General features: G+C 41.2%; 1 protein-coding gene across 2 annotated transcripts in view; it reads left to right on the forward strand.

Moving 5' to 3' along the window:
* Window positions 1-10,323, forward strand: part of LOC6584867 — a 70,696-nt gene extending 60,373 nt beyond the window's left edge. For both annotated transcript variants that reach the window (XM_044009634.1, XM_044009636.1), the window contains 2 exons: window positions 4,088-4,585; window positions 7,030-10,323. In XM_044009634.1, the coding sequence (XP_043865569.1) occupies window positions 4,119-4,585; window positions 7,030-7,222 (660 nt within the window). In that variant the 5' untranslated portion in view covers window positions 4,088-4,118 and the 3' untranslated portion in view covers window positions 7,223-10,323. The remainder of the gene's footprint in view (window positions 1-4,087; window positions 4,586-7,029) is intronic.
* Window positions 10,324-10,547: the final 224 nt, after the last annotated feature.

Raw genomic sequence — 10,547 nt, forward strand, 5'->3', positions numbered from 1 at the left:
AGCCTCAGACGAAAAATCAAAGAATGCTGACTCTAAACTAGCTGACCAAAAATTTCTATTGAAGCTGACAGACGAAGGGAAAATTATTATTTATGAATTGTTTTGTTTGTTTTCAATTGTGAGTAACAAAACTTAATGGCAGATATACATGAAGCGTATTCCGCTATCCTGTAAAGAGCAGATGTTAAAGTGAGATTTTTAAAGGATTAAAGACATATTTGGAAATCGAAATATGCAAATAGAAAATTAGATTACAATTGAAACAGTCAAATATTGAATTATTGATTATGAATGTCTGAAGATGGAGGCAAAAGTTTATGACGATGGTTGTCAAATTATAAAGGATTTATGTATATCTCCAATTATTTTGATTCAGTTTATTATATATAAATATAATTTATTAGCATATATGTATGTATGTATAATATTGCATAAGCCTCAAAAGTAAGGATAGCAATTCTTATTATCTCCCTATGAGAATACGTATGATTATATATCTGGCAACCCTATATCTGTCAATTTAAGAGGTATTATATTCAAGAGAGGTATTATATTTAGTAATGTCAGCAAATCTACTTGAATAAAATAAAATTATTATTATCGTCAAGATCAAACAAATTGTGTTTGTCTTAAGAAAAAAAAAAAAAAAAAATAGAAATCATGACAGATGGGTGAGTTGAGAATGGGCAACCTATATATCGATTAGGAACATAAGAGTCATGCCAGATCGCCTGAAATGCAGCTTTTTATGCCAGTTATTACAGGGTATTCCATGTCTCAACACTTTCCATTGCTCAGCAGTTATTGTCTCTCGTTTTTGCGCCTGTTGGGGCTTTGGTATTAAACCCAATGTCTATGACATGTGTTTGAATATGTGTGTGTGTGTGTGTGTGTACATACACGTAAGCATACTCTGCGGATTTCGATTTTTGTGTGCACCAAAAAGAAATTTAAATGAGATTTACGTGAGGCTCACGTATTCATTTGTTGATTTCGATGCGTGAGTTGTGTGAGTGTGTGTATGTATGTGAGTGTGCGACTGTGTATACGTGTGTGTGTATGTGTCTCAGCTTCTTAGCTAATTACGTAGCTGCGCTCTTTAATGCTGATTAAGTGACACGTTTTTCACGTACCTTGACTGGCTTCGAGTTGAATGAGTCGCTGCCAATCGTCCGTCAGATGCTATTAATAGTGCTCATTATTTTGATTTTGGCAATGGATAAGTCAGCACTAAATACACAACTGTAGGTGTAACCTATACATGTGTGTGTGTGTGTGTGTGATGTACATCAATTGAGTTGACGGCCTGTTGGCGCCAGCAGTGAACAACACACACACAAAACACAGCAGCAAAGCCCAGTAGACGCATTAAGCTGCCATACAAAGGCACACAAAGAGAGAGAGAGAGAGATAGAGTGAGAGAAGGAGAGAGAGAGAGAAAAGACACGCATGTACACTAGTATGGAATCACAACACATGTCACTCAGTGTCGAGCACCCTATAGACGCGCATAGGCATAGGGTGTGCTCGTGTTATATTAATGAAAAGTGCAGTCAACTATGAAGCACTTTCAAAGTTCTTCGCACAGGTCTCGAATGTCTTCCAATCGATTTCCTAGCCAAATTCGATTTCAAGGTAACACACACACACATATATATATATATAGGAATCTCCCTTAGCGTTCGCAAGACGCTTTTCTTATTTAATAAAAGCAATCTAGCTAAAAAGTATTTTTATCTTTGTCATCTACGTCTTCCTCCCTCTCTCTCATATTCTCTCTCTCTCTCTCTCTCTCTCTCTCTCTCTCATGGATAACTTAACAATTTTTCATGTATAATATATACATAAATTTAGCTCTAATCAGTTATCTTCAAGCACTGCTGGACTACTGAGCGTATGCGCAATGTCTATGCTGCTTTGGCTTGGACTAAGCACCTAAAAGTATGCAAATATTTGTTGTTTAAAACGCTCTGGCTGCCTGGCTGTCTGGCTGGCTGGCTGGCTGGCTGGCTGGTTGGCGTCCGGAGGTGGCCCATTTAATTATGCTTGCATTCATTTGCCATTGTCCTCAACAAAATAAAAAGGGTTTTGTTCCGTGCGAGAGCCCTCTGAATACATTTAGCTAATTGAAAACGAATCGTTCGCAGGCAATCGAGGCAGTAATTATGCATTGTTTGGGGCTCAGCATTTGCGCAGATTATGTCCAAATAGAAGCTTGGCTTTATTCTAATGGAAAAGGCTTCACGATCGAGGGTCTCGTGCCACCAGAAGAGCTTAGCTAGCGACACAGCAGTCGATCCATTTTCTCAAATGGCTCAGAATAGATTTGGATTTCTGCTCGCTTGGCCATACCCTGTAAGCAGCCGCAGGTAGCTAAGTTCACATATTTATCGACTCCATCGACATTTCCGACAATGCGACAGCTCTGTTACCCTCACTCACAACGAGTTCCTCTATTAGACAGCTTCCACAACTTATTCGCACAGACAGATTGATTGAATAATTGGCTAACTGTGTAACGGAGTGACAGCTTATCTAAAATTGTTCAGGAGTGGGAAAATTTTGCAATTAAACGTTAACCATTTGATGGACGCTTGATTTCTGGGCAAGTCTCTGATTCTTAAGCATCGTAATACTCAATCATGGTCCAAAAAACACTTTCATCGATGTTGGTAATGGAGTCTGAAAGGAGTCTCCATTCCATTTGGGAGATTCCATAATGTTGGAAGATATCTATTTCTGTGGTTGGTTTTACCACGCCCAAAAAAGGGCATATAAATAGAAAATTATAGAAGATAATAATTCCTAAGTTTCCATCTGAAGACCTGTTGAAAAGTCCCGATTTGTCACGCCCCAGTATGCATGGGCAAAACATTCTTGGTTGATTCTTGGGTGCTTTGGTTATTTTTCTTACATTAAAGATTCTAGATATCTGTTATTCAATATTTCAATAGGTAAGAGTGCTATAGTCGAGACTGCCCGACTATGAGGTCCGCTGATTTTTTCCACTAATTCTATGCTACACACACACACACACACACACACACACACACACAGTATACTCGATACTCTATGAATTACTCACGAATTTTTATTTAAAATTTGGCAGCTCGATTAGAGCTATATACACGAGCCTACCAGCAAAATTTAAAGTCTCTAGCCTTATATCTTCTGACGCTCAAACATACGGATGGACGGGCTGACGGATGGACTTTATGGTGTCTGCCACGCCTCCTTCTGCTTGCTTGCCCTTCTGCCGGTTTCATATGTAAAAATGAGTTTAGAGTATAAAAATCTATTATAGACTATAAAAACTTCGACTTTACTGAATTGTGTCTTTAATAGAATTTCCCTGAGTGTATATAGCGTGTGTAGTGTAATGTAGTGTAGTGTAGTATAGTGTGTAGCCGGACGGGAATTGCACTGAAGGAATATACCCTTTCGCTTTGTGAATGAGTATAATGAACTTTAAAGTGCTTGATTACTGAATGTGAACTCCTCAAAAGTCGAAACATGCTCTATCAATACTGCTTAAAACTTTTTAAACTAGTTACCAACTAAACTTTCTTTGCCTTGTGGCCTTTACATATACATAAATATATATGTATATGTACATTTATATGTAAATTTGTATGGGCATATATTAAAAATCAATAAAGGAAATCAACATCAATTGATTGTTGGGGCTTGTCTAAAGAAGTGGAAAAATAAAAAGTTGAAGCTCGTTTAATTGCAAAACTTTGAATGAACTCAAAATATTTGCATATTCATAGCATAGCCAAACAAACGCCCACAAATTTCGAATTGATGCCGCACAACAAATTGCAGGGCTCTGGCTCTCCGTTTGTCAAATTACATAATGCACACAATCAATTCATGTGGGCGTGGCTGGGTGGCATACGTATGTGTGTGTGTGTGTGTGTGTGTGTGTGTATCGGTAAGAAAACAGAAAGAATGAAAGTGGACAAAGTTCGTGCACGCGCAGCTCGAGCAGAGTGAAAGAGGAGAGCTCAGCTGCGCGGCTCATTTTAATTTGTTGGAAAGTTCTTTGGCTGCTGATTGACTGTGGCTTCTGGTGTCGTTGCAGATACGTCGACGGAGCAGAGAGGCCAGGCAAGATGCGTCGCTCCTCGTTCACGCCCGTGTTCAACCTGAGCACCCAAGAGCCGCTGATAGTCGTCGAGGAGTCGCACGCCGTCGAGGACGGCGAGGAGCTGGAGGGCGCTGCCGGCGGCTGCGATCCCAGCACCAGCAAGCGCAGCAACAGCGACGACTCGGAGCCGGACTCGCCGGTCAACCCGTACCTGCTGTGCCCCTTCCCCGACATGCAGCAGCGGCGCAAGCACTCGCTGCCCTCGCTGCAAATCACTGAGGGCATCACCGCCAGCCAGGTGCGCCGGCTGTCCGAGGTGGGCGGCGAAACGGGCGGCCTCAGCCCCAAGGAAGTCGAGTTTTTGGCCACGCTCTCGCAGAAGACCAACCCGACCGCAGGCGGACGCCGCCATTCCGTGGTCACCATATCGGCAGTGCCGCCCACGCTTTTCGGACGCAATCGGCGCGAGTCTATTTCCGCCGTCTCCTTCAGGTAAATGACATTTTTATTCGCCGCAGCCGCAGCCGCAGCCGAGCCACTTTATGCAGTAATTGGAAGTTTTGTGCGCCATTAGCGTTCCGAGAGCCCGCATCTCCGGCGCACACGCAGATGGCAGTGGCAGCAGCAACGGCAATGGCCGTGGCAAAAAGGACATTCGCAGGACATGGCCTCTTTGACCCACGCCTAATTGAATTGTGCCGCCGGCTGGCCAATGCTTTTGTGCTGTGCCAGCAACAATTTTTCCGATTTCCTGCTTGCTTTAACCTTTTCAGCTCGTGCCGAATGTAACCAAGCGTAAGCGCTCCTGCCAAAGGAGCCCAGCCCATGTCCGATAAGCATTTGCCATAAGCATTCAATAATACCATCCATTAGTTAGCTGGATCACATAATAGAGCCAACATACGGGGCCAATTAAAGCTCACGGAAAAATGACTTAGTTCAGGAATATATTTGATTTGCCTCTTCAAGTGCACAAGCTATCGATAAATATATCGATTGAGATGAAAGTAAACATGGTATCGACAAATATATCAAATATATGGGACACAGGTTCATTTCATATCAGTTAGTTCAAAATGTTCCGATCTTTCCCAGTATCATCTGATCGATGACTATTCCGCTCATAATATCTCGAACGTACATAGATGTTCAGATTCTGAAGATTGTTAGGAGCTAATCAGACTTTATCTTAAATATATCAATAATTTGCTTAAGGAAACTTTTAAGGGATAGTTTTTGCTTGTCTATATCAAGTCATGTACATAGAGGGCATATCGTGATAAGGATGTAGACATGTGATCCTATCTAAATATTCTATTAGAGAAACGAGCTGGAACATATATGCATGGTTATATAATAATATATTACCTTACTAGGACGTTATTTTATTTTCTTAATTTACTGCAAAGCTCATCAAATTTCAATTGTTGACGTAAGATTAGTTTACGTGATGAGGATTACTTTACTATTGAAAAATGGAATTTCCAGACTAGCTTGATATTCTCTTAGCATAGACTTCATTGATAGGCAGTTATCAACATAGAATCAACTAAAAAACTGAACAATAAAATAGAGTGTAATCAGAAACAAGTAAGAAGGGTCCAGTCGAGACTGCTCGACTGGGAGATACTCTGAACCCTCCAAGCTGATATTCTAATCAGTCTGGAATTCTTTTATGCACACATTCATAAAAATGCACTTATAAGCACGCGCTCTGCTGACTGCGCAGTTAGCAGCGACTGCGCTTGGGCTGCGCTGCAATGTGGGCAATATTATGAGAATTTATTTGTTGAATAATTTCTTTTTTAGACGTACAATCTTAATGAAACTTTAAGAGCGTAATCATATGGTTAAAATGTGTGTACATTCCAAAGCACAAGTCTCTACTTGAGATGCTTGAAATGCGTTTTTTACAAATTGGGGGCGAATGGGGCGTGGTATCCAAAATCTGTAAATTACAAAATCTTTGTTTCCATTAACTTTATATACAACTCAAATTTGAAGTCTGCAGGTCTAAAAGTCTTAAAATTAGGCTGAAAAAAACCAAGTCGATTTTTTGATTATTCTCGATAAAAAAGTTATCGGATGAGTTATCGAAAAAATAAAGCAAACTCGTACTGCCTATGGTATACACGAGTATACATGCCAAATTTCAGCTCTCTAGCTCTTATATCTTCTGAGATCCTTTTGCTCATACGGACGGACGGACGGACGGACAGACAGACGGACAGGGCTATATTGACTCAGCTCGTCGTCCTGATCAAGAATATATATACTTTATGGGGTCTGCGATGATTCCTTCTGCCTTTTACATACTTTTCACAAAACCATTATACCCTGATTTCCCATTTTCAATGGGTTCAGGGTATAAAAACGTAGATGTTGGAGTCAAGGTTGCTATCAGTAATCATAGAACACATAGACCGGACAAGTAGTGTAAAGCGTTTTGCACTCTTTTTTTCGGGAGTTATCTCCCAGACCACTTCGTATTTGCTCGGCTCTTCACTTTCAGGTTCGGGCTACGAGAACATACGAAAGCACAATCATTTCGCTTCATGCGCTCGACCGAGATGGTCAAATATTGAACAAAAGGTTCTTCTACGCTCACTTTTTTTTCTTGCTCTCTCTCTCTCTCTCTCTCTCACTGCTCTCTGCTCTCTCTGGTTCTCTGGTTAGTACTGCATGACACTTAGTCTGCAATTCGCACTGATATTCATTTATACATTTATAAGACTATAGGAGTTTATAAAAAATTCAAGCTAACTTAAAATGAAGCCCCAGTAGTTAGCTCTTCGATGAATTAGGATTCTTTCCCAGTATAAATAGCTCTGTTGTTGCGCACCTCTTGTGGATAAGGCAGCTCTTCTGTTGATCTATTTCATATAACTGACTCACGTTTCTTTCTCTCTCTCTCTCTCTCTCTCTCTCTCTTGCAGCGGAAGTCGTCGTGGCAGCGGCATCGGCGGCATCGGTGGCCCGCCGCTGACCGATCATCGCGGCAGCATACACAACTTGCAGCTGGACATCATGGACGGGATCGTGCAGCAGCGCAAGACGCGCAGCGGCAGCGGAGTCTGGACGGCACCCGTGCTCCAGGAGGCGGACAGCAACGTGCCCGTTCAGACATAAGCGGCGCAAGCGCTCGAAATTCAGTGCGAAACAAATTCACGGGCAACTGGACAATTGACATGAGCGCAGGCTGTTTAATAATTCGTTCTTATCGACTCCTCCCACACACACATACACGCACACACAGACACACAGAAACCCAGCCCCCCTCCAAAATAACAGCACATCCAGAGCTGCTCGCTCTCATTCCCTCCATTTGTATCTGTCACCAAAGTGCAAAAAATTCAATATTTGTTGTTCGTGTTGTTGTTGTTTTTTTTTTTTTTTTTTTTGCTGCGACAACGCATAGGAAAATCAACAAACAAACCGCAATTGTCAAAATGAAAATGAAAATGGCAGCCGCATCACGTAAACGTTGAAAATGAAACTGCGGCAGGAAGCGAGAAACAGAGGCAGAGAGAAAGAGAGAGGCAGATATAGAGACAGCGACAGAGAGAAGGAGAAAGGGAGCCAAGGAGAGTAAGACAGAAGGGCAGGGCGAGGTAGACGTAGAGTGAGAGCAGAATTCGAAGGACAGGGCCAGGGGGAAAACAGCCAAAGCAATGCAGCAATGAAGCCTGCCAACGACACAACCCGACTATTAGATACCCATTCAGTAACCAATTGACATCAATTATTATCTATATTAGCAGTCAATCAGTTAGCAAATGTTGGTTTTAAAGTAAACCTTCCATTAAGTATCCTGGATATTGTATCCATATTTGGGAAGTCCTATCAATACTTCCCACCCAACAGTTCCGCCTTTTTTGCCAGCCAAATTAGTCAACACCTCAATAAAAATAAGCAAGGACAGCATCTGACTTGGAGTAGTCTAATCCTAAGAAATATCTATCGAGATCTGTCGACTCGAATTCACATTTCTTCTCCCAACATAGAGAGAGAGGGAGACAGTCTCATAGGCAAATAGTTCTGCCCCCGTCAAAGGAAATAAACAAGAACAGTATTCGACTAGGATATACCCGAACTAGCGCTCTTATTGCTGCAGATTCTCTCACTCAGTAATTTGAACTTCATTAATCATGCATCTAAGGAGAAACTAAATTCCACGAAAGCAATTAGTCAGTCAACTCTAGGTATTCATGATTGGGAAGACCCATCCAGTGGAATTCCTCACTCAAATCAGGTACATATTTTCAAACAAAGCAAATGGGCATGGGAAGTATCCCCAACTAAGACAGATATTGCTGCCGTTATGCGATCTCTCTCCATGCACCACTTGCACCACATCGTCACCACCTGGGTAGAAGCAATTCGCAACGTTTGCCATATCAATGAAAAACTGAAAACAACTGCAGCAATTAGCAATTCCCATTAAAGGGACAGCAACGTGTCGCGCGAGTTGTTCCGCGCAGTTTGATTTGCAGGCGAAGTTTGGCAATTTTTAGCGACAGCAACTGCTCCACTTCCAGTTCACTTCCCAAGCCCGAGCACTCCAAGTAGACGTTGATTTGCAATTGAAGCTGCTGTTTACCGTTTGCCGTTTGCTGTTTGCTGATTGGTGGCACTAATTGCCCGCTCCATGCGCCCTTGAATGGCAACTGGAGTCGTTTAGGATTTAGAACTGTGACACGAGTTCGCAATGTGCACAGCCTCGACACAGCAGACTCCAAGGACGCAACAGTTCAAGGACATCTATATACAAAAATATTTGTATACATATATATAGAAGCGGACACACTTGAATACATTGTAAGACATACGCAGTTGCATTTCATGGTCGGCTGCTGCACGTGGCCCACAAGGCCCACATGGCGTACCAGTTGTATGGGGACAAGGCCTCAATGCCAATGCCAAAGCCGAATGCCGAATGCGAATGCGAATGCGAATGCGAATGTCGCTCTTAATGGACAACGCTGTTCGCGCTGATAAACCACTCAACCAGGCAGACACCCAGCCCAACCACTCTGTCAGCCAGCCCAACCACTCATCCATCTGCATTCAGCAAAGCCAGCCTCAGCCTCATTTGCAGCCCAATAAAGCTAATTTCATGTGGGCGAACTGCCGTTAATTGAAATATGTGTTGGCTCCCATTGCTCTCTCTCCCTCTCTCTGTCTCTGTCTGACTAATTACGACAATCAAAATGCAATTTCAATTGGCAAATCTCTGTCTCCACCTCTCTCTCCCTCGCTCTCGCTCGTGCCACATCAATTTCTTTTTGACAATTGATAGACCTCTCTGAATTTATTCATTAATTGCAAACATTATGCAAATATTTATAATTTATATTCATTATTGATTCGACAACACTTACAGCTCTCATTCAAAATAATACTCAAAAGTAATTCCATAGTAATTATAAAATGACAAACTAATTCTCTTTAATAATGTAGAGGGAAAATATTTGTGCAGGTTGCTCTGTCGGCAGTATCCGACTGCCGAATACTCCTCCTAGTTTCATTTGAGTTTGGAATTGAGAATTGTTAGCGTATGTGTGAGTCGGCGCATTTATCGGCTGTGTTGTTGTTGCTCAATAATCAGACAGCCCGGACAGAAACCACAATTGAAATAACCACCGCTTGAGAACCCACCAGGTAAACTTAACATATGAGACTCTATGCCACTCTCTCAATCAAAATCTCTCGCACTTTTGAAACGGGTCCTTCACTCACACATACATACATGCACACATACACATGCACACCACCAAATAGCAAGCAAAACACTTGCAGTAATTTTGTAGCCTCAGGTGTTTGTTTCAATTCCGAAACGAAACGCCAAACATATATACATACATATATACCTAATAAGAGAATAACAAAGCTAATGAAAACGAGTTGACAGACGGCAAAAAAAAAAAAAAGAAAAGAAAAACGAGAGTTGAACAGAAATTGTAATAATTAAAAGAAAACAAAAAATGAATTGAAAATTGAAAATTGAAATTTGTGGCATCTAATGGAATGCAAAAGTATTTAGCAATTCTGTTTGGCATATCACAAATCGGTATCTGTGTACTTTCCCGTAATAATTAATAATTGTAATCGTAATGCTACAAATAGCGCAGCAAGTTGGAAGAAGAAGAACCCTTAAAGTGTGTTATTAACGTTTTATTAGAGCGTAGCAAGTTGTGAGTCTGTTCACAAAGCAAACATAAAAAAATAAATTTAAAAAAATGAATACGAGAGTTAAAATGTACCATGTACCTAAGAACTTTACACCTATGTACAACAAATAGCGAAAACTAATTTACCTACGCGTACTTTATATTATATATATACCTACAGATATATATATATATATAGATATACATATATATATTGTTAGACTTAAGCGATTGGCAGGCAACAAGTAGTGCAAGCGTAACAATCAAATCAAATTGAACGAGTC

The sequence above is a fragment of the Drosophila mojavensis genome, unplaced genomic scaffold (assembly GCF_018153725.1).
Source record: "Drosophila mojavensis isolate 15081-1352.22 unplaced genomic scaffold, ASM1815372v1 contig_136, whole genome shotgun sequence".
NCBI lineage: Eukaryota > Metazoa > Arthropoda > Insecta > Diptera > Drosophilidae > Drosophila > Drosophila mojavensis.